Here is a 24751-nt window from a genome sequence, read left to right as displayed (position 1 = left end):
CTTCTTATATAAGGACTCAAAGTCCGATCTTCTGGACAACTCAGGATACAAGGGTCTGTCTTCCTATTAGTTTTAACCCACAGAAATTCTAATATTTGCCAACAACCAAGAGGAAATAATAGAAAATCTAGTTCAATCACATGAACCATGATGGTCTTGAACCCCAAATTTCTCCAAATGCCAATCTGTTTGGATTCACTCTGGAAGCCAGTCTCGCTCTCAAGGAACACACTGTCAAAATACAAAGTCAGTCTGCTACCAGGTCTCTCTTCTAGAGAAAGTGCAACAAGTTACTCTAGAATTTTTTTTCAGAACAGATGTGTAAGCTCTTCTACTTTTGCATCTGGACCATGATACCAACCTGCTACATGGCCAAACTGACACACTTGAAGGCCCTCCTCCAGGCCACAGGTCATCTTGGTAAGGGCCAGAAGAGTACTGTTCAATCACCTCCATTCTGATTGCACTCTGTTAGACCGGTCATCCTTAGGGTGGTCTTCCCTTAACGTTTTGCCTGCTTACCTCAGTGTTTTTCCTGCTGTATGCTTTTTTTTTTTAACCTTAGGACTCTGAGCATTTCACCACTCCTAAATAGTGCTAAATTGCATGTGCTATGCACCGCTAAACATGGTGACATTGGTGTATAACTGATGGGCATATTTAGTATACAAGTTAGTCCCTTGTAAAGTGATATACCATATACCCAGGGCCTGTAATCAAAATACTACTAGTGGACCTGCAAGGCCTGTGTGCACAGTTTAGAGCTACTTCAACTTGGCATTTAAAACCACTTGCTAAGCCTTAAACTCCCCTTTTATTACACATAGGTCACCCCTACGGTCTGTCCCAGGTAGCCCTAAGGGCAGAGTGCTGTGTAAGCAAAAAGTAGGACATCTCTTTTAAGTTATACATGCCCTGGTAGTGACGAACTGCAAAATTCGCTTTTTCACTACTCTGAGGCCAACTCCTCAGATAGGCTGGCATTGGGAATTCCTTTATACACTTTTAAGCTATAATTACTGGTTAGAAAGGATCAGCTAAACCATGTTTCAAAGTTTCATATCTTTGGAATGGTAATTTAAAATCCTCTCTAGTGGTAAAGTTGGATTTGATATTACTATTTTAAAAAAGCCACTTTTAGAAAGTGGACAGTGTTCTGCTCTTAACTTTGCACTGTGTGCCTGCAGCCTGTCTCCAATGCATGTCTGGGCTGGGTGACAGCTACACTATGTATTTTCCCTCTAGACAGCCACAAACCCAGGATGGGTGGGTGTGACAGAGGACTCATCGGCATTCTGATAGCCTTTGTGGGAAGGAAGGGGGAGAATTCTAACTCGAACAAATATAGAAGAAGCAAGGGAATGAGGTGTAGTGTAAGCATATATGTATGTATATGATATTTCTGTAGCGCACACCTAGCCAAAAAGGAGTGGACCACTGTACAGGGTCAAAGACAAGCATAAAGTCAAAGAGTAGTAAGTGATGATGCTGGGTTGTGGATGGTTAATACATTGTGATGTAGTGTACTTTAAAGAAGGGAGTTTGCAACCCTTTACTAAATTGTAGCATTGTTTGGACTGTCCTAGTTGACAAAGATGTTAATCCAGATCCTAAATTAATCTATCAAAAAGGTCTGCTGTCTTGTTTTTTTTTAAGTTCAGAAAGGCATCTGTATGTACTCCTCAAAAGTTTTATGATGCCCAAACTTGTGCATTTAAAGGCAGTTACACAAGTGTAAATGTACATAGTGTTAAGTAGTGTTTGTCAAAATAAGCACAATTGCTCTTTAATTTCCTCGACAGAAAAAAGACAATTTCCCTACACTACTACCAGTTTTGGAGGTAGTCCTTTCTTATTTTCTCCCTGGAAATGGACTTACCCCTAACCTTGGCAGGACTAAATCTCCAGCTCTTTCTAGGGTGGGAATGGGTCATTAGCAAGCCTGTAAATACTAACAAACAAATGAGTCTTTTAAAGGACACCAAAGTCTTGGAATGCGTATTCTCTACCAGGTAATGACTTTTTCATTACATAGCATGTGTACTGTTAAGAATAAATACATCCTAGTGAAAATTCTGTTTTTGTGAATTACAAAAGTAAATTTGCCCTCGTAAAGCAAGAATTTGCACCTGTAAGTATCCCTTACAATGGCTTTGTGACATGGACATAGAACACGTAGGACCTGAGAAAGCTCTGATTAAAGTGTGTTAATGAAGGCTTCAAAGAAGCCATCTGAACAGACAATATTTCATGTCCAAGCATACTGTATGCTTAATAACCCACATAAGTAAATGACTGATAAAATAAGTGGTCCCCTTCTTCCGAGTGTTAAAAAAGCATGTACGAAAACAAATATTACCTGTCTTTCATGAGTTGGTAAAGGTTTTCTTTCATGTATTCAAATACAAAATATAGATGATCATTTTCTCTGATAACTTCTTTTAACTTAACAACATTGGCATGATTTAGTTTCTTCAATGACTGAAATACAATTAAAAAGAAAATTAGTATCTGACGTCAAATACAATGAGGATTACATGTTACTTGTCATATGTTGTAAGTGTAAAAAAAAAATAACATTTTTTTCTTTGTAAATAGTTATGTTTCCAAAATTACAAAAGTAATTAACAATACATTAAGAATGAGAGATGATTACAGACACTGGTGTACTAGGATTCCCTTTAGCACAAGTTCACATTGTAGTAACTCTTACACTGGTAGTCTCAAGTTAACCTTTCTGCTGGCTGATAGATCATCCAATGGATATTTTACCAGTAAAAGGATTGGAAATCGTTTCTGCCCAGCCCAAAACGAGTTAAAGATGAAGGCTGAGTTGCAGGAACAGACTACAGAGTGCCTGTGTTTACTTTTTAGGCCCTTCTTTCGCAGCATCATTTTTGATCCTTCTGTACTGACAATGTAACAAACCTTGTTCTAAGAAAAGTTTCCTTTTTGTCTGAAGTGCAGGTTTTTAGGTAAGATTGTAGATGCACCTTTTTTTAAACATATGTTTCTATCATCAATCATTTATTTTATCCTCCTTATTTTGCTCTTTTCATCAGTTTTAATTATGAGCAGTATTTTGTTTCAGGCAAACATTTGCACTCTAACCAGAACCTTTTCGTTAGATGATAAGAGTTAATGGCCACATTAAAGGGTTAATGCTAAGGAGAGATACTTTTAAAACAGCATTACTTGCAGTTGCTATCCTCCTGACACTGATGGGCCCATTCGCCTCGACCACGCAGGTAACCGATGAGTCGGAGGGATTCCAGCAGGTTGCTGGGTTTAAAGTCAATTTAACCAAATCAGAAGACTGTTGATCAAGTTAATAATAAGACTGTTGAGAGACTGAGGCAGGGAACACAATTTCAATGGTCTTCCACGTGGAAGAGATCCCTACGAATTGACATCACCCACCACATAAAGTAGCCCTAAACCCAAAGAACATGACCCTAAATATCCATTTCATGAAACTCCAGACACAATTTGAACGAGCCCGGAGGAGCGCATAGTCTGGAAAACAATGAATAACAAAATAAGGAAGACAGCACTCTTTTAACTACTTTACTATGTTTATGCGGTGACCAATAATTGCTTAGTATCTTTGTATGCTTGTGCCACACAGTGTGGAAACAGACCTTTTAATTCACCTTTATTAATGCCTGTATTATCAAGTAATTACTTTTATTTTTGGCACTCTGTAAACAGTAATGAATTGTAAATGTTTTAAATATTCTAACAATAAGAACAAGTTACTTACCTTCGGTAATGCATTATCTGTTAGAGACTCTATCTAGCTGTAGAATCCTTTGCTTTGAATTTCCCAGGCGTCAGACTAGTTCCGGAAACTTTTGCTGAGCAATACCCCTTGTGCTCTGCCTGACGTCGTCTGTCGGTAGAGTCGGTTAGGACACCGCGGTACCTACATAGGCGCAACCCAGGTGCGCGGATGTCAGCCCTTTTTGTTTTTTTCATGCCATGAAGTAACTGGTGTAGTCGTGTGCAAAACTAGGGCCCTGAAAAGGGTAGTAACCCAACCCCTACAATATTATTTCCACAAACCGGGGAGACATGGATGGGGCTGTAAGGAATCTGCAGCTAGATAGAGTATCTACCAGATAATGCGTTACCAAATGTAAGTAACTTGTTCATCTGACAGAGACTTTTAGCTGCAGATTCCTAACCCTTGAATTAGATACCCAAGCTATACCATCCTGACGATGGGTTGCGGACCAATACCTTATACAAGGAAGTCCTGCAGGACCAAAAGGACAAAATGCCTGTGCCTACAGACCGACTGTCCAGGCAGTAGTGCTTGGCAAACCTGTGCAAAAATGCCCACGTTGCCACCTGACAGATGTCAGGAACTGAGACACACCAAGCCAAGGCAGTAGTAGCAGTCTTCCCCCAGGGCCCCTAATCCCGCAGGAGGCTGCTTCTTAGTTAGGGCATAGCAGATCTAAATGCAGAGAAGAGATGGTCCTTTTCTGCACTGCCGGCCCCTTAGCTCCCACGTACCCCACAAAGAGTTGGGTGTCCACCCGTAACTCTTGTGTGGTCAAGGTAGAAGGACACACACTTTTTGGGTCCTGTTGGTGGAGACGCGGTGGGCAGCGTGATGGATTAACCCAGATGGAATGGGGTCACAACCTTTGGCAATAATGAAGCACGAGTGCAAAGTACCACTTTGTCCGGAAAAGAAATCATGTAGCGAGGAGTGCAAGATAACGCCTGGAACACACTCACCCTCCGTGCAGATCTAATCACCACTAAAAAGGCTGTCTTGATGGTAAGCAGCCGGAGAGGACAGTTGTGTAAAGGCTTGAAGGGAGGACACATAAAATAAGTAAAAACCAAATCAAGGTCCCACTGCAGCCTAACAAAGGAAATAAGTGAGCCAGCCCCTTTAATAAACGGTTTTCAATCAGAGACCTAAAGAGAGAAGGCTGGTCTGGCAGCTGTAAAAAAGAAGACAGAGCAGAAAAATAACCCTTGAGAGTTCCCAAAGAGTTCCCTGTTGGGCAAGGGTTAGAATTAATAGAAGACCAGTGGAAAGAAAAGCAGAAAGAGGGTCAATAGACCTTTCTGTACAGTATATCAAAAATTTCTGCCAAAGGCAGGCATATACCATCTTAGTGGAGGGCCGCCTGGCCGCAAAATAACGTTACATACTTTGGGAGGAAGGTCAAAAGCCATCAAATGCCACTGCTTAATTTCCACGCTTGGAGGTGTAGAGTTGAGAGGCTTGGGTGGAGAGGTTCGGGTGGAGAACACCCCCTGCTCCTGCGACAGAAGATCTTCCTGAAGAGCCAGAGTGAAAAAAGCTCTAGATATCAGACTGTCTTCACACAGTCTGGAGCCACAAGGATGACTTGAGCCCAGTCGCTCCGGATCTTCTTCAGAATCCTGGAAAGGAGTGCTAAGGGCAGAAAGGCGCACAGCAGGCCTGAGCCCCACTCGGAACGAAAGGCATTGCTGAGCAACAGCCACTTTGGAAACTCCAGCGTGCAGTATTGCTGACACTGCGTTCTCTTCGGAGGCAAACAAATTTAACCAAAGTTCTCCCCACTGCTGAAAGAGACCTTGCGCCACCCTCGACTGGAGATCCTATCCATGATCTGCTAGGCATCAACGGCGAAGTTTGTCCGACTTGGTGTTCAGAGAACCTGCCAGGTGTTGAACTACCAGGGTTATGTCTTGCTGTTCCTGCTATGTCCAGAGACGCAGGGCCTCTTGACGAAGGGTCCAGGACCCCACCCTGCTTGCTACAGTACCACATGGCGGTGGTGTTGTCCATGAACACCTGCACTAACTTACCCTTGACAGAGGGAAAAATGCTTTCAATGCCAATCGAATCGCTCGTAGCTCCAACAAATTTATGTGGAGCCCCAAATCCGCCAGAGAACAGTGTCACTTGATCTCCACCTCTCCCATTTGGCCACCCCTTCCCAGAAATCCGTCACGCCTGTGAGATCTGGTTGGGGAAGGGAGAGGGGTCTGCCGTTGACCCAATCACGGTTATTCAAACACCACTTCAGATCTCTCGAGGTTCCTTTTAAGATCTGGACCATGTCAGTGAGATTTCCTTGATGCTGTGCCCACTGGAACTACAGGTCCCACTGCAGAGTTCACATACACCACATGGCATGCTTTACCAACAGGATGCAGGAGGCTATGAGGCCCAACAGCCTCAGAGTCAGTCTCACCGAAATCCAGGATAGAGGCTGAAACATGGGAATCATAACCTGAATATCCTAGACTCGCTGCTCTGGAGGATAGGCCTGAAACTGCACTGTGTCCAGAACAGCTCTGAAGAAAAGGAGCACCTGAGAAGGAGTCAGGAGTGTCTGTGGCACGTTTATAGAGAACCCCAGCGAATGTAGGAGGTCCACCATAGTCTGAAGGTGGCAGAGGCCACCTCCAACAGCCAGTCCTCAAGGTAGGGGAAGACTGAAGCCCCTAACCTGCGCAGATGAGCTGCGACCACTGCCATTACCTTTGTGAACACCCGAGGGGCACTTGTAAGGCCAAAGGGGAGCCCGGTCAACTGAAAGAGCTTGTGTCCTGCCTTGAACCGCAGGTAAAGCCTGTGGCCTTGCAGAATGGGGATGTGAAAATACGTATCATTCAGGTCCAATGCTACCGTCCAGTCTTCTTGTGAAGATTTAAAATGGGTCGCAACCTTTGTTCTTCTTCGGAATCAGAAAGTAGCAGGAATAACAGCCGCTGCCTACTTCTGAAACCGGGACCCTTTTTATAGCTCCCTTGGCCAAGAGAGCTGCAACTTCCTCCTAGAACAATATCAAATGATCCTCAGTCAGCCGTTCCTGATTTGTCGGAATGGGAGGAGAAAAAGAAAGGAAAGGCAGAGAATAGCCCTCCTGAATGATCTGCAAGACCCCCTCCTGAATGATCTGCAAGACCCACTTGACCGATGTTATGGACCTCCAGTGGGGGAGAGGATGATGGATTCTCCCGCCTACTGGAGTGGTGTGGTCTTGCAGAGTCAGACTAGGAGTGCTTGGAGGCTGCGGCTGCTGACGGAGGGTGGCCGACAACTTCTGGCTACCATTCCTAGGTCGGAATGATCTGCATCCACGTCCCCGCTCGGCTTGGGATGCCTGCATAGGACGGTGGCTGGGATAGGGCTGACGCAGCTGGATAGACTGGCCACAAGGAGTAGAAGTGATGCCCAAGGATCTGGCCGTAGCTCGGGAGTCCTTGAACCTCACTAGGGCCGAATATGCCTTTTCACCAAAAAGACGGGTTCCATCTAAAGGCATAGCCATAGAATTTGCCTGGACAAAGCCCAAGAAGCCAGTTGTCCTAAGCCAGGCGTGGGCCTCAATCCCACTGTGGTGGAAATCGATCTGCCCAGAGAATTTGTTGAATCAAGGCCACACCTTATGGTGAATATTGCTGCATCGCTCCCTTCCTTAACTGTTATAGAGAGCACAGCCTGGGCCTTCTCCGGGACTTTTGGCAGCACTTGTGCAAATGTATCCCAAAGGGAGTGGGATAAACGGCTCAGTAAGCATGCAGTATTCACTAACCGCAAAGACAGGTTGGAGGAAGAAAACGTCTTACCAAATTAATCAAGCCTCTTTGATTCCGTATCCGGAGGGGTGGAAGGAAAGGTGCCCTTGGATGTGGAGGCCTGCACCACCAAACTTTCAGGGGTGGGGTGTTGGCTGAGGAACTTTGGGTTGCTGGAGCTGAGCGATGGCGGAGTGCACTTGTCCTATTCAGAGGAGCCCCTGTGCTAGGCTTGGACCACGTACCTAGAAGAACATCAGTTAGTGCTTCACTAAAGGGCAAAAGGGGTTCGGATGTGAAAGGAGCAGCCTGAAGCACTTCAGTCAGTAGACTAGTCCTGACCTGCACAGAAGGCAGTTCAAGTCCGAGACCTCGGCTGCCCTTTTAACCACCATGGCTTAGAATGCTTCCTCCTCCATAGCTCCGTAGAGAGAACAAGTAATTATCTGGAGAAGTGTTCAATCCACTGGATTTCCCAAGTTCCCCATACCAGTCCAACTGTTCTGCAGAGTCATCCTGGTGTTCCAAAGGGTCCGTAGACCCCTGCCATTCCTCCCCCGAGCTGAACACATCCTTAAAGTGTTCAGGCGACAACATAGAACCCCTGGGTTCAAGCGACACCGGAATCTGTGTCAAGCGTAGTCGTTCCGACTCAGTGCCGTCTGGGATAAGTATGGGGCTGGTGCCTGTGGATGTTGCGATGGCATGACCGGTGTTGACCCGGATCTGAGATCGGATCCCTGAGGCTCTACCAGCGCAATGGCCAGAGCCGACATCGAATCCAATGGGGCCCCTTCTGACCCCGTGGGGCCAAAGGCTTCACCAGAGGGGACGGCCCGCTCAAATACGTGGCGCATGGCCTCGTAAAATTCTTTCACTTGAGCGGTTGTCACACCGACTCCCTTTATGGGAGGGTGGCGCGAAGTCGCCACTGGCTCCAGCTCTGTAGAGTGGTACCTAGAGCATTGGTGCACCTTACCTCTCTCATCGATGGACAACAGCCAAGGAGAAGATGAATTCCACTTGAACTTCTTCTTCTTCTTGTGTTTCTTTCCCGAGTGTCCCGAAGACCTTGAGTGGGACGAAGAAGACTTTGGGCTACGGGAGCGAACCAGAGATCCTCCTGTTCATCGATCAAGACCGAGACCTCTGCAGAGTCTCTCTGGACGGTGTTGACCCTGGGGCGCAAGGAGCATCATAAATGCGCTCCTGAAAGGCCTTCGGAACCATACCCCGACAGTCCGAGCACGACTTTGAATCGTAGTTGCGCTCGAGACACCAGAGACAGACAAGGTGGGAGTTGTTAAGCGACATCATGCACCGCGCAGCTTGAACCCGGTTTTCCTCAAAGACATCCTTGCACACAAAGTTAGAGAAAATTCCAAATTCAACAAAAAGTATAGAAAAGGCCGATCAAAAAGTGACAGAGGGGTAGCTCTTCCCAGACCGGCGCTTAACTGGCGGGGAAAGAAAAGAACTAACATCCACACGCCTGGGTGGTGTCTATATAGGTACCACGGTGTCATAATTGACGCTATAGACGCCGATGATGTCACGAGGAGCTACCCAACGGGACGTGCAAGGGGAATTGCTCAGCAAACGATTCCATATACAGCCTGACGCCTGGGAAATTTAAAGGTAAGGAATCAGCAGCTAGAGGTTTCTATCAGATACACTGATTGATAGAGAGAGTGACGAGGTAAAAAGTTTTAAGGATATGAAGCAAGAATATGGGTTTCCAAAGGAAGAGTGATATATGTACAAACAAGTAAAGTACTGGGTACTACACCCTGAAACAAGACACGGTGCCACCAGAGCATTAACTTCCATGGAGAAGTGTCTCACATCACCTGCAGATATGAAACATGCTGCTACCATCCTATATGAAGCCATACAGAAATTTAAAGGGAAAGTGATGTATGGGAGAAGGAATTAGGTCTAAATTTAGATGAGAATCAATGGAAAGCGGTATTCATTAGAAACATCAACCGCACTCACCATGCCATAGACAAAGAAATCAGGGAGAAAAGTTTAGGGGATATCAAAGAGGTTACAATTAGCAAGATGGAGAAGTACCCTGAAATAATAATATTGAGTTCCCACTCGCAAGAGATATATACTTTGCATGCAAAGAAAGGTAAGCCTATTGCCATACTACTTCTGGCAGTCAAACAAGAACTATTGACTATCTGGGGGAAATTTAAAATCCCGACATTGGAAACATGGTGGGTGAGGATATGGTCCATAGAGAGCATGGGGAAGCTTGCAAGTTTGTATATGGCAAAGAAAAAGTGTTCACAAAACTGTGGGGTCTACTTGTGAAGTGCTTTATGCAAGACGTTACAGCACTCAGATGCCGAAAAAAAATTGAGAGTATTCCAGACAGTAGATGTTCCGGGGGGCTAATAATACTAAATAAGAAGAGACTTTAAGGTAATAGATGTATTTACAACTTAGCCAAAAATGCAACTGAGATTATGTATGATTTGAGGATGGGCAAGGGAGGTATGCTGAAATGGGGATAAATTGGGAGAGAGGGGATTTATATGTTTTTGTTGTTCAGAGTTATTGATGTTGATTCATCTGCATTGACTACCGACATAGACTCTGTCAACAAAATGTAATGAGCAAAGAAATTTGGAACCAAGAAAATGTATTGAAAACTAAATGAAATAAAAATAAAAATGCTGGCTAGGGGCATAAAATAGAGGCAAAACTGAACATGAGTTAGAGAGCAATTTTGAGTGTCACGGGGGTGGAGGAGAAGCACACAAGAAAGAGATAAAACCGCACACATCGGTGAGAGCAACAAGGAGCACGTATTTGGCCGGGGAGTAGCACACGAGGGACAGAACTAGAAAACGCATTCATACACATGGAGCATTGAACAACCCCCAAAAAAATGGTTCCCTAAAAGTGTGCAGTAGAAGGATACAAGTCAGCCAATCAAAAGTATGGTAAAGAGGCTGTGCCACCGAGAGAGACAAACTCAGGAGGAAGAAGGAAAGCCATCAAATAAGAAGCAAGCAAATTAGAATGACAATAAGGCCAACCATTGGAAGCAGCGGACGGGCTCTTGGTATAGACATCATAATGTCTTTCACAACAAGACAGCTAAAAGCGGTCAGGTAGGTAAGACCCAACAAATGGCACATTGTGAAAGGAACACTCTAAAAGAAGTCACTGTCTGCTCCCGTTGTCTGCAGCTCACCCAGAAGAGAGAATAAATTAGAAATTCTTACTTTAGAAAATCAGTAACTTTAATCTATGCCATATTCCATCTGCAAATAATATTGCATTCAAAAGATATGTGTACACATATAATTATGAACGTGTGATCTGTTCACAATCATAGCTGTGAAACGGTGCATAACTTCGAGATAGCACACATGTTCTGTTGTAAGGAAAAGCTTTAAATATTTGTTTCTCCATCCTTGTTTGATTTAGAGGAATGTCTACAATAATAATTATCGTCCTTTTTTTTTACCGATTTTGAATCGCTATAAAGACACATTCACTTTTGTGTTTTTTTTAATAAAATCTTTTTAACAGTCATGTTTTTCGTGTAAGACCCATAAATGGTTTGGACTAGCGACCACGGGAGAGTGATTCGACTGTTAAAAAGGTGAAATAAAATGTACATTTTATTAATGCCAAAAACACTCAACATAAAATATTAGTACCAATGCCATATTTCCCTCCATAAATAAAGCTGAGTGTAGAATCTTTTTAAAAGAAATAGAGGATCAATACCTTGACTTCTCTCAAATTCATGCATTCGTCCCAAGAATAAAACTTTCTCTTCATCCTGAAAAATAAAAACACACAAATGAGGAAGCAAAACATAATAGGTTTAGTTGCTCATATTATGTAAAGTACTGTTTTGCCCTACTCCAGCTTATAGATATTTTGCGACATGACCTTTCAGAATCATTCTATACATTCTATATTTCTTGAGAAGAGTGAGGTATGGGACGACACACTACCAATACGCTGAATGTTACTCCGGTCAAAACAAAGCATCAGTACATGCAACGATACAAACAGATTAATGTGAAAATCACTGAAAGTGCAGGCTACATATGCATATTAGGCTACAAAGACTAGTTATATCCTTTTCACAATCCTCGGACAGCCTCCCGACTGATCTATGGCCCATAGGCCACCATTGTGGTTTATAAACTGAAAAACTTTCAAGAGTGTCTTGATGTGTTTTTTGGAAATATTGCATGGGTGATGGTTCCATAGGCCCTGGAAGTAAGTGTGCAGGCGGTGCTGCAGCACCCTCAAAATAACTGTGTTAGAGTTCAGAAGGTAAATGAGATGCCTTTAGGTTTTTTTCATCTTGGTACATTTTGATTTAATTGGATTGAAAGAAAGAGGTCAAATGTCAGCCTATGTCTTCTGACAAATTGATGCTTATATTTTAAATATAGGTTTACTTTATTTACTCCAACTGCAAATTTCTTCTATTTTTTGTAACACATTTTATTCGTCAAATTACACATATAAAGCAAGGCTCTGTAACCCAGAGACATCTGCACAATAAGCACATAATATCAGGACTTTGACTTTTTCGTAATGAGATCAAGGAGAAGGGGAGAGCAATACAGATGAAAGAAACCATAAGAATACCCCCACCCAACGCCCCCTCCCTCCCCTGTCGCACTAACAGCTTACCAGGAACCACCCAGCAATGGATTATGTACCACAACCACTCGCTGTAATATAGCCAACTGCTAATTCTTGCTGGGGTAAAGTGAGAACAAGCATTTGCAATGCATTCGGTCTCGCCTATATGTATTAAGCTGTGCAGCACATAAGCCTTGGTGCTGAAACACCTACTGTTCTTTAACATTGAGGGAAAGTAAGCACCAAACTGCGTGGCACGCCAGGTATGAGAACACATGAAGAGAAATATTGCCTTTCAGTGGGAAATGGTATAGTCCAAAGCTCTGTTTTTAATATAAAAGCAGGGCCTTCAGTGGTCATATCACTAAAAATACAAGTTTAAAAAAAAATATTATTGTCTATGGGTGCTTGTTGGAAGGCAATTTCTATGGACTGGAATCTAGAGAATACTAAAGTGATTCTGGTATTTAACTGACCTCTGCTGGTCGTTTTCAATCAAAAATGTTAAACAGAGGCAGTTCCCTAAGCAGAAAGCAATTCTGGTATTTTACTGACCTCTGCTGGTCGTTTTCTATCAAGACAGTTAAATAGATGCAGTTGAACAGAAAAAAAGTCCCTAAGCGGAAGCAGTCAAGTCCTAGGGCTGATCTCCAGAGCCCACAAAGTACATATAAGCATATACTAAAGTATATATACTACAGTATATACAAAAGGTCTCGAGTGCTCGACCGAAAACGAAAGGCAGTAGGATGTCATTTTTTTTTCTAACACTGAACACAATGTAAATGCCTCTAAATGAAAGAAAACAGATCAAGACAGTGGAACCCTATATACCACCGCACCTGACCTGCTATCCCTATATTCTGTATACATACATCCTGGAACTACCCAATGATTCATGTGCACACTTTAAAACACCCACTGTCAAAATGCAATTCCAAAACAGGAATATCACAGTTTAAACAAAAGCAAAATGCACCACCAAAGACCCAGACAAAGAATTTTTGAATCTGTGTCCACGTTTATACTCTTCATATATCTTCTTTTATTTTCATACAGGATTAAAACACAATCAAGATGATCAAAAAACACAGCCGACGCGTTTCGTCCTTGCAAAAGGAGTTCTTCAGGGCACAATGAATCGATGCGATGAATGGTCCTGAGTAGAGGAATAATCAAAGATACGGTATGCTTCTGTCCGCTTGTCTGTTTTATAAGGCAGACAGAAAGGTCCTCGTATTTGTGGAGTATAGAGAAAGTGGACAAACCAATCAAAATAAATTGATGCCAGATCGCTAAAGTGTTCAAATGTAATCTTAAAACTCATATAGTCAGCGTCTTGTCCATCAAATAAGATGAGTATTCATATGGTCACTCCAGGATGGAGAAATCCATGTTTCCCAACAAGTTTGGGGGGAACCAATGTGATTAGTAAACCCAAACACAAACCGGATCAGTTGGTGTATGGCTTCCTGCGTCTGTTTGTCAATAGTATCAGGAAGTGAACTGTATACATTTTTCCAAATATATCAGCAGTGGTGAAAACAAAAAATAAGCCCTCTTTTTGTAATTCTGAAGTGTGATGGAAACAAAGGTTTTTAATAGAATTGAAATAAATCAAGACACTAATGACCAATATTTGCGAATACCAATTAATAGGTATATCATTAAAATATGTCTGGAGTGCAGGGCCAGACTGGCCGTAGTGGGCACCAGGTATTTCCCCAGTGGGTCGGAGGAGTGGGGGCCGGTTTTGTGCCCGTGGGGGGCGGTTTTGTTACAGAGGCTTGGGTTTGCAGCAGTGCTGCAATATCAGCCCCGTGTAACAAAAGTGGGAGCAGTGCTTTTCGCTAGCACCCCCACACCCTCCCATGTCCGATCGGGCAGCAATCGCCAGGGCTGGTTGCAGTTCCCAGTCCATCCCTGTTGTCTTTACAAATTAAGTGGCCAGTTCAATAGACAATGTGCTGTCTGCAAATGGTAGTGCACTACTACACCATGATTTAATAATATATTTGTGACAGTGTGCTCCAAAATGTACCACCCGCTGCGTACTACACCCATACCACTCTTCTACTGGAGGAGTGTGGCTCATTGTCTAAACTTGTTCTTTGCTGACACTAGGATTTTTCACAATTCTGATGACTTCAGTAAATTCTACTTTGATGGCAGCAACCCCACTCTGAAAATTATTCCAGCACCACTGGGAAGGTCTCGTACATCGATTTTCATTCAACATACAAGAGAGAGAAGCAGAACAAGTGTAGATAAATTAATTGCGCATCCTGTCCTGTTACTCCACTATCTAAGCTAGAGACTGCTTGTAAGGGTAATCTGTTTCACTACTTTCTCCCATGTCAAGTCAAGTCAAGTCAATAGATTTATATAGCGCGCTACATACCCAGAGGGTCTCAAGGCGCTTGAAGAAGTTTGAGCATTCCTAAATACAAAATGAGGGGTCAAAAACAATGTTAGCATGCATGAGCTGGTGGCCAAGAAATTCCTGCATATTATGGCACTCGCTGAGACTCAGTTCAAATATACATACATCAATGCTTGTCTTTGACATCTTTCAGGGAAATTAGACCAATATAACTAAGAAAAGGGTTAAAGGTAGAGAGGTAGAAGAAAGTTGGTCTCAGAAATCCAGTGTTCAGCATATGAATTTATTAGTATCAGGATAGGTCACAGCACAATACTCAGTTATACTTTTTGCGCCAGTGTTTTTTGCACGGTCAGTTCCATCTCTAACATTTTTTTTTTTTTAATGTGCCGTTCTTTTTGATACTTCTTTTGTATTTGGGATCTAGCGCGCAGCACAGCGTTGGGGTGGGGGAGAGGGGGAGACCTGGATGGTTGTTGCTACTGCATGGAGCCTGTCTCTCACTTCTTTAGTCTGTTTTTGCAGGGCTTTCCCAGTGCCTAGGTTTTGTCTTTTCAACGGGGTTGCCCCATGTTTCCTCTGGTACAGGTTGCCATTTCCAGCTTTATTCTGTAGGCTTTTCCCTGACTCCAACTGCCATGAGGATTTGGCGCAGTGGTGAGCAGCAGGTAGTCAAATGTCTTGCACTGAATGGCAGGTGTCAGGAAGGTCGAATAACTAATCTCTTCAATACTCAGTTCATAAGATGAACAGTTTATCAATGCCCTTAGGAAAGTGCTTGGCACCTTCCCACCGGACCTAACACAGCACATCAAATGCACTTCTGATATGGCATTCATCGTAACACTAACATATGGGTGGAGGAAGCATATGAGACAAATGCTCAAGGACTCAATGAAAATTTCAATCACTAAGGCTTCATACAGTCACTGGATCAACAAATCATTTTGGGCAATAATGGTATAAGATTTGGGTCCTTTCTTATTCCAAAATTGGACATTTCTGAATACAGGCCATTTTCAAAGATGGTCCCATCCTATCATCTTAAGCAATGAAGACCAGGTATGTAGCAACCCTAAGCAAACAATGTTTGATTTGGAACTGCCACCTAGTCAATGCACCTTAACAAAACTTCATATCTTGGAGCCACTCTCTCTACAGACAATGCCTGTCTGAGATCTATGCTCAGAAAAACACTTGGGGACAAGTAATCTCAACAGAGTGGCTAAGCTTAACCCACCCCAGCCATCTAATCAAACAAACAGCAAATGTATGGATGACCTTGCATAATGAGGAGTAATGAGTACTAACTGACAGATTCCCATTGGTGATTATAAACTGGGGCCTAAAAGGGCAGAAAAAGAATAACGATAGTCTCGAGTTTCGGAAACAGAAAATTGCACTGCTGAACATTTCAAATGCTGGGTGGGCAGCCACCCTACAGGCACAATCCTACCTATGTACCTACAAATAACTGGGTAAACATGCAGCTAGCCCCCCTCAAAGGAGACAGCTGCACTGACTGACACCATTTATAGAGTTGGAGGATGACCAGTGGAAGTCTGCCCAGCCTTCATAATGTCACTAACCAAAATGGGTATCTGCAATGCAAGACCTAATAATGTTAGTTTGTCAGTTATGGCCCACTTACAGGCAGGCTCACAAACACCCATTAGTCCCGTGGAAGCCAAACCCCAATAATCATCTGAACCCCAATATTTAGAATCCCTGGAATTTTACCAAAAAGATTTGGCGCCAGCGTCGCCAGTTGATCTAGCAGTGGGAAACTAGACTCCTTACCAGAAAAACATGATTTTAGCTGCTGAGTTTAATCATGAATAAATATTGCAAGCTCTAGGCCAAAAATAAGGCAAAAAGGTTTAAAAAATGCATACGGAAAAAGTTCAACGTGGTACAGATAAAATATGTATGAAATCGCCATAAGGCCAGTATAGAAAAAAATCACTAATTAATCAAGTCTAGGTAACAACCTAAGAGTCAAACTCAGTACTGACTGCATCTCAATAGAAAATCTAAAGACAAATGGACAGTCTCTGGATGAAAATAGAAAATCTCCCACAGGGAAATAATGAAAAAACTAATAAAAAAAAAAAATCTAGAAAAAAGATAAAAACTCAGATGTTTTATAGACAAATCACACAAGCTAATAATAATAAATCCAGCAAATTCAGCATAGTATGATCATAGTTAGAATTGCATTGCCAAATCAGAAACGTTATGTAGTTAATAAGACATTAACACAAACCCATTTCTTAAGGTAAGGTAAGTCTTCCATTCACTCCCTCAGCAACCACCCTCCAAAGACTATCAACACAAAATGAAACCTTTCTCCATCAATAAGTCTTTGATTTTGCACATCCACATCAACACTTTCAGCGGAAGTCCGTGAAAATAATACTTTGGGTACCTTGTGGAGGTGTTATTCAAGATACAGTCTAACCCTGTTGCAAATCACTATTACATTTGTGTCATTCACTTGGTATTCTGCACAGACAAGGGAAGAAATGGCTTTGCAGCAGCACACTGGTGGGAGTGGGAATGAGCAGGAGCAAGTTGAATAGATCCACAGCAGGGCTTCAGGGCTCCAGGAAATCCACCGACGCCTTTCACTACCCTTATCCAGCCCAGGGGGGCCAAACAAAAGTGTCTGCAGTAGGGGCAGAGACAGGGAACCATTAACATCGCTGGGGTGGGACTCTGTCCCCCAGCAGGCCTCTCTCCTATCAGGGCGCGGGAGGTGACATCACCCTCCCGGTGCCGATAAGAGCTTCCTGGCACTCCTGCAGCGTGGGATCTACAGCAGGGCTTCAGGAGATCCACCAATGCCTTTCAATTCCCTAATCCAGCCCAGGGGGGCCAACCAACAATGTCTGCAGTAGCGCCGGAGTCAAGGAGCCATTAACACCGCTGGGGTGGGACTCGGTCCCCTAGTAGGCCCTCTCCTCTCACGGCGCGGGAGGGGAGGTCACCCTCCCGGCGCCAATAAGAGCTTCCCGGCACTCCTGCAGCGTGGGATGCGTGTGGGCGGGCCCGTCTGCGCCTGTTCACGCCAGACCGAGGTAGGGCAGGGCCACCCCTCTTGGTTTTCATCTTTGTAACTTGGGGGCCCAGGTGTGGAACATTGGCCCAAAGTTAATATTAACCGCAGAGTGGACTGAACACCTGTTGGGTGATTTCACCTAAAACTTTGATGAGCAGCAAGGCGGTGAGCTATCAAGCTAAAGAATGTACTTTTTTTTTCTCCACCTCCCTCTAATGACTGTGACATTATATGACTTTATAGTAGGGAGGTCTTGTAAGTAGTTTTAAGATCGTAGCTTGCATGAGAAGACAGGTCTAAGGGTCGGCCTGTCTGAATAGGGTTTGTGAAGTATACTGCACATTTTATGTTATGTACTGTAATTTTGTTGAGATTACTTTTTTGTGATTAGCATTTATTAACTAGTTTTTAACCCCGATTTTACCTATTTTTAGCTCAAGTCTTGTGGGTAATTAATTTATTGTACCTAGCCCTTTTATTGTATTTGGTATTTTCACCTTCTCCCTAAAACCTAATTATCACGTATCAGGATCCCTTCTTCTTTGGTATCTATCGGCATTCTGCACTTTGCACTTTTGCACTTTGCATCGTTTAGCACTCTGCATTTTTCCACTTTGTTCTTTGCACTCTGAGGACACGGTTCTTAGTGTTACAGCAGTATTAATCAGGATGGAGAAGTGCCACCATTGATTTCTATCTAGTGCGGGCGGTTAGCGCAATTAAGGTCGAAATAGATAGGGCGTAACGTCGCATCTTGTTAGGTGCGGGCATGGTGATGGAAGACATGGATGGGGTGGGTAGTAGATGAGGAAGTCCCTTGTAACTAGCAACAAGGCACCTTCCCGATAATAAAGAGTATAGGGAATTCTGGTACAGATTTATATACATTAACTGATGCGCCATGACAGCATTCGCCTAGTGGATCAACTACCCTGAAAAGCAAAAGGGGCTGTAAAAAAGGCAGGTGAAAACAGGGAATAATAATAAAAATGAGAAAGGCCCATCTCAGAATACACGAAGGTCCCCCTGATCAAGGGCTTCTGTCGGATCTACAAATTAACCAGATTGTAGCCAGCTTAACCCAAAAGCTAGGAGTATTCTTAAAACCACTCCACGATAAATTAGACAAATTCAATGGAGAAGTTGTTAAACGTAGTGGTATATTAAAACAGGTTTATAAAAATTCCAGGGAGAAGATGAATGGGATGCTGGGGGATCCTGCTGAACAACTACCATGGGGATAACTGCTGTTAAAGTGGCAACTAGTACATTAGTTATCAATAATAGGGATAATCGGGACTGCGGGGGTCAAGGAAGAAAACCCCTGAAGAACCTTAATTGGTCCCAATATAGCCATAACCCACTCGAACCAGAGTGAGACCCTGACCAATCACCCACCTCCTTTTAGAGGGGATAGGATTGAAAGGGCCCAGACGATCATGAATACAAATTAACAAGATGAGATGGGTGCCCCTGAGGGAAGAACTGGCATGTCAATAAATGTACCCCCTGAATGCTGCCCATATGTGGCAGTCTGGTTGAATGTACCTCAGCTAAAGGTGGGCCAAAAGGAATTGGATTATACTTTAAAAATAAAGTGGTACACTGGTTGAACAAAAAGTGTGGCTGCCCAGTGGGTTGCGCTGACGTGATACTCTTAACTAGAAGAGTAAGCTGGATTGGAACCTTAGAAAAACCAATTCAAGGTGATTGTATTATCATCAACTTTAGGAACCCCAATGGGGCTAGGAACACTTTTGGAAAGAGCGGTTGTACCGGTATATCATGATTTCAATGTATTTCAATTACCTTTACGTTTTTTACAGACATTTAAGGCCGATACATAATAGGGGCGGAGATCAGGGGAAATTGTGTGCTAAATCTGCAGTGCTAGCGCAACCATTATATGCATTACCAGTGTCTGATAGATTTCAAACCCTTAGTACACTCCTAGAAAATGATTGACATAGCACTGCCAGTCTACCCAATGTGGAGGTTAGACACAATGGAGTTGGGTCGACGGTAGAAGAGTTGACAGGAGACAGCGTATTTAACGTTGTCAAGCCATTATTAATCATGCTTAATTCCCCACTTAATGTCACAAATCCACCCGTAATACACCCATTTATTAGGGAGAAGGATGTTAGTATATGTGAATACACTGATGATAATAAAGGGAATCTGCCAGTAATCGCTACAAACTTACCTGTAATGATCCTTCCTACTAGTGAGGAGGATGCGAACATATGTGAACACCTCAATGATATTATAGGGAATTTGCCAGTTACCAGCTATACTATTGTTACGTGGAATATAGCTGGACTGGCAAATAAAAAGGATTCACTAGGCTGGGCAGATTTTATTAATAAACATGATATAATCTGTTTACAAGAAACTTGGAATATAGATCAAGTACATTTTGAAGCGTTTACCTCCTATGATCTGCCGGCATTACCCTCCTCTGCAGGTAGAGCTAAAGATGAATTGCTCATTCCTTTGTCAAATAAATTGCCTTTGGTGGCCAGAAGGGTGATTAAAATAGAAAACCACTTGCAGATATTGTGGATGCATTATAAAGAAGGGTGGGATGTCCTGCTGGTTAACTTTTACAATAATGTTTTTGATTCAACTCACAATAATGTAGTACTCGAATTAGAGAAAGGGATAGACAACTTGGTTAAAGCAGTGAATAATAATTTGTCCAAGACCCTGGTTATGACATGTGGGAAAAGTAAAACCAAAAGCAGAACCCACTTCATCGATGGCGTACCAATTATTTTTTAACTATAAAGGTACCTGGAATGCACATATTAACTTAAGTAAAATGATTTTTTTAAGGACAATTGAGGCTATTTTTAGGTTTTCCCAAAAATAGGCAATCAGCCAGTGCAAGAGATTTTAAAATTATACAGGAGTAAATGTATATCCGGGGTATGCTATGGTGGAGCTTTATTGGGATGGCAAACACCTCCATATTACAAACATTGGAAAATCAATTTTTACGAAGAGTGTTATCAGTCCCTTATTCCATGGCTACCTATATTGTACATAGAGAAACAGATGTTCCTTTTCTAATTGACTTGATTAGCATGTCTGCTATATGTTTAAGGTATCGAATTTGGACAAAGGAAGAAACTCACTTCACTAAGTAAATAATACGCGATTGCTTAAATCTTGATCACTCGAAGAAAATACCATTCTTAAAATCTATCCACGGTCTCCTTACTGAGTGTGATGTAAAACCTGATTTTAGAGATCCAATGAGTATCGAGAATTTTAGTAAGGGGAGCTGAAAAAATAGACTCCTTAGACCTAGGGAAACAATAAAAGGAAGCCGTGTCGCGTACTAAATCAAATGTTAGATCATACTGTAAAGGGCCTTTATCACTGGGCACCCAGCCTTATCTTATTTTTATCAGAAATAGGCAACATAGATTTTATTTAACCAGATTAAGGCTGGGAACGCTGCAGTATCAGATAGCATTCCCAAAGATGGGTAAATGGAGCGAAAACCTTCCAATGTACCGGTGTGATGGTAAATCTGCACTTTGTAATTTTTATAGGAACTTAAGGAAATCAAATTTACGTCCACTTTTCATTTCCAATAGATTATACTCTTATAAAACCGCTTTTTACTTTATTTGTAACCTAGAACATGTATTGGTTTGTAATGCGGTAATTGCCTTTACTCGACTTGCCATCAAGCGAAGGAAGGAGCTCTTATATCTGGAATCACTCGTCTATGAAACTGAAAAGGTTTATAAAATCTTTAGTTTCTCTAAATATATCATTTATTTTTTAGGATTTTGTAGTTTTGTATGTGCTCTATGAAAAATTAGTTGATTGCTATGGTGTTTTTATATCATTGTTGAAATATGTATTTATTTTAAATAATTTTATCGTGGGGGAAATTAGGTCACAGGAGAATGTATTTAGATGAAATAACTTTTGATTGCTATAAAATTCTTGACAATTTGTTTTTATTATGTAGAATGCATTTATGGATATACTTTTTATACCGAATAAAGCGTGTTTTGACTTTGACAGTGAATACTAACTTTGCAATTGTATGGGTCAGGGATTTTAAAATACCAATATGCCCACTGTCCATGACTAAAGTTTGTGGGTTTAAGAGCGATGAAGAGGATGATTGCATACACTTCCCACACAATAATTATGGAGGTACCTTAAATACAGTATTGGCTAAATATAACCTTGATTTAATGCAATGTGCACAAGATAGGAATGGTAGGGAGATACCAACCTTCATTGGAAGAAATGCAAATACGACGATTGACCATGTTAAAGTAATCCACACATATTGTACATCTATGCCCTACCCAGAGAATTGCCCAACCACTATTCAGTGATCATGATTGTATTATTATGCTGATACTTATTAGGGGCAACAAAGTTGTAATGCAACAAATGGTTACTGGTATTATAACTCCAATCAGACCAAACAGTACAAGATTTAAGTGGAAGGGTATTGACCCAGCCGAAGTTTTAAATAATTTTGTTATAGAATGTGGCATGGAGATTTCTGATTACTTTTAAGTGAAGGTTAAATCTACAACGATACTAACTAATTTCTGTAAAATCTACTATACTATTGACAAAATAATGACTGCACCCTCCAGATCTAAACCTACACAAAGTAGGGGTTGGTTTAACCATACATGCACCCAGTCTCTGAATCAGCTAAAACAGGCTCTTCGTAGTAGACCTAGGAAAAAGGAATTAGTTCAAAATTTAAGATTAGACTAAAAATTAGCCCTTAAGATGAGGAAGAGGGAGCTCCAAGAGGAGGCGTGGGATAAACTATCTTTGGCAGCAGGTACATCTAATAATAAGCATTTCTGGGTAACTGTTAACTCACCATTTCTCAAAAATGAATGTTTCCTGGAACTACTGTCCCAAGTTAGCTGTGAGGAATGGGTGCTATATTTCTCCAGCATTTTTAACTTGCATGATTATGATGTTTAAAAAAATCCTAGTCCAATAGACTGTAAATGGCCTATTATCCCCCTAAATATCTCGCTTGATGAGGATGAATTGGAATTTGGGTAGCAAAGGAGAAAAAGCCCCGGGCCCGATGGTGTCCCCATGGATGTTAATAAAATGGTGCCAGATCTATGGGGAACAATACTCACTAGAGTTTTTAACGCTGCAGTTACCGAGGGCAACTCGGGTACTTGGGGCCATTCGGTTATTATCCCCATTTACAAAAAGGGAATAAAACAGAAGCAAAGAATCACCGTCCTATTTCCCTCTTGGACTCCTCAGTAAAGGTGATGAGCAGAGTTTTATTAGTAAGATTGGTGGAGTGGGTAATGGAGAATGAGATATTATCACAGGCTCAATATGGTTTTAAAAAAGGGTTAGGTACAATAGAGCAATGCATCAATTTAAAGCTCTTAGTGGGTAAATATACATGTGCCAAACAAGGGAGTCTATGTTTATGTTTTGCTGATCTTAGCAGTGCTTTTGACCTTATAGATCATGCCATTCTTTGGCCAGTTCTACTTAAACTCGGTGCCCCGGAGTCTATTATCTATTTCCTTGCGAAGTGTATATGAGAAATTAACAACTGGAGTCTGGTTGGCGAGTGTACACCAAATTTCAAAGTCAAACGTGGCATCCGCCAAGGCTGCCTCTTAGCGCCACTGATTTTTACCTTATTTATAAACGAAGTTGACACAGTTAATAAGTTGGTGTAGGTGGATGCACCCCAAGCCACAGGCCAGGCCGTACCAGTTCTGCCTTATGCAGATGATGTTGTGCTTTTATCTAGAACTTCGGTCGGCCTACAGCGATTAATAGATAGGTTTGCAGGTTTTATTACTGGAAGTAAGCTGTTAATTAAGAAGGCTAAAACATTTACTATGCTATGTGGTCTAAAATCCAGGAAACCTAAACCTTTTTTTAAAGATGTCACGACAGTGGAAACATTGACATTTCTGTTATTTGGGGTTAACTTTTTCTGGTAAGGGTGATTTTTTTTTATAATTTGTTTTTATTATTTTGCAAAACAACATATGAAAATCCAGCATCCATAGTTAACCTTGATACATTACATCAGATTATTGCTCTTATTGCCCCCATACTTCCCTTAGGGAGACTTATCAGTCCTATTAACCGGTATTCCAGTCTTATTTACCCCACTGCACACATCCTACTGCTCTCATTAGTGCGTCATCTTGAACATATTGTCAATTATGCAAGTCCAATACGCAACATTATGATCAATATGTTTAACAATAAACAAACCCAATCAAACACCCTCCCCCCTCCCCTTGATACCGGTGTGTCCAGTTTCTGGTCTCTAGCATCTATAGTATTATCAGTTACTTTTGCACCTTCTATCAGAACAAGTGGGGGACAATACCTTCCATTCCTGTATCATCTTGCGATATCCCTGCATTGCACACCTGGAATAGGCCGTGGCTCCCATTACAGCACTTTTATCGATCAAGTTGATCCCTCTTGGGCCTCTCCAACAGAACTTGCCTCAGAGTCGGTGTTGGGCGTTTGTAAGGCAAGTACTATGGTCTCCCATGCCCTCGCTGCCTCTACCGCCTTCTCATTATTAGCCCGTATAGCCTGTTGTAATCTGACTGTACTCTCACTCTTAGCCCATTTGAGTAACTCTGACTTCCACCTCCCCACACTGGGCCCTCATCTTGTCCTCCATTGTGCTGTGATCTCTGTTTTAGCCAGTACGAGGCCTAGATCCAGAAACTTACTTGTGATTCTTGTTTTGGGAGTGTGAGGAAACCAGTGCAATAAACAGGTGCCCATGTCAGCCTCTATGTGGCACTCCGTAACTCCACGAAGCAAATAGACTGCCCCCCTCCCAGTATGTTCCTAACTGCCCACAGCTCCACATCATGTGGTGTAACTCCTCCCCCATAAATAACAGCATGGGCACTGGGCAGTATCTGTGTGAAAATATTGATTAATCTTAGCTGGGGTTAAATAAGCCCTATGTGATATAAAGCAGTGTATTAATTGAAACCTAGCGTTTCTAGTACTCTTCCAGGTCCTTCGAACAAGTTGCACCCATGTCTTTTCGGGAATTTCCTTCCCGAGATCCGCTTCCCACTTTCTCTCTAATTTCTGCAAAGGTTGCAGGC

General features: G+C 42.3%; 1 protein-coding gene across 5 annotated transcripts in view; it reads right to left on the bottom strand.

Annotated features, from left to right (window-relative positions):
* MAK (male germ cell associated kinase) overlaps nt 1–24751 on the bottom strand; it is a 698372-nt gene that overhangs the window by 459202 nt on the left and 214419 nt on the right. For all 5 annotated transcript variants that reach the window (XM_086964986.1, XM_086964988.1, XM_086964989.1 and 2 more), the window contains exons 3-4: nt 11293–11347; nt 2360–2481 (exon numbers count right to left, since the gene is read on the bottom strand). In XM_086964986.1, the coding sequence (XP_086821112.1) occupies nt 2360–2481; nt 11293–11347 (177 nt within the window). The remainder of the gene's footprint in view (nt 1–2359; nt 2482–11292; nt 11348–24751) is intronic.

This window comes from Lissotriton vulgaris, chromosome 4_1 (genome assembly GCF_964263255.1).
Source record: "Lissotriton vulgaris chromosome 4_1, aLisVul1.2, whole genome shotgun sequence".
Classification (NCBI taxonomy): Eukaryota; Metazoa; Chordata; class Amphibia; order Caudata; family Salamandridae; genus Lissotriton; species Lissotriton vulgaris.
Note: the sequence above shows the minus strand (reverse complement) of the source record. Positions and strands in the feature narration are given on the sequence as shown.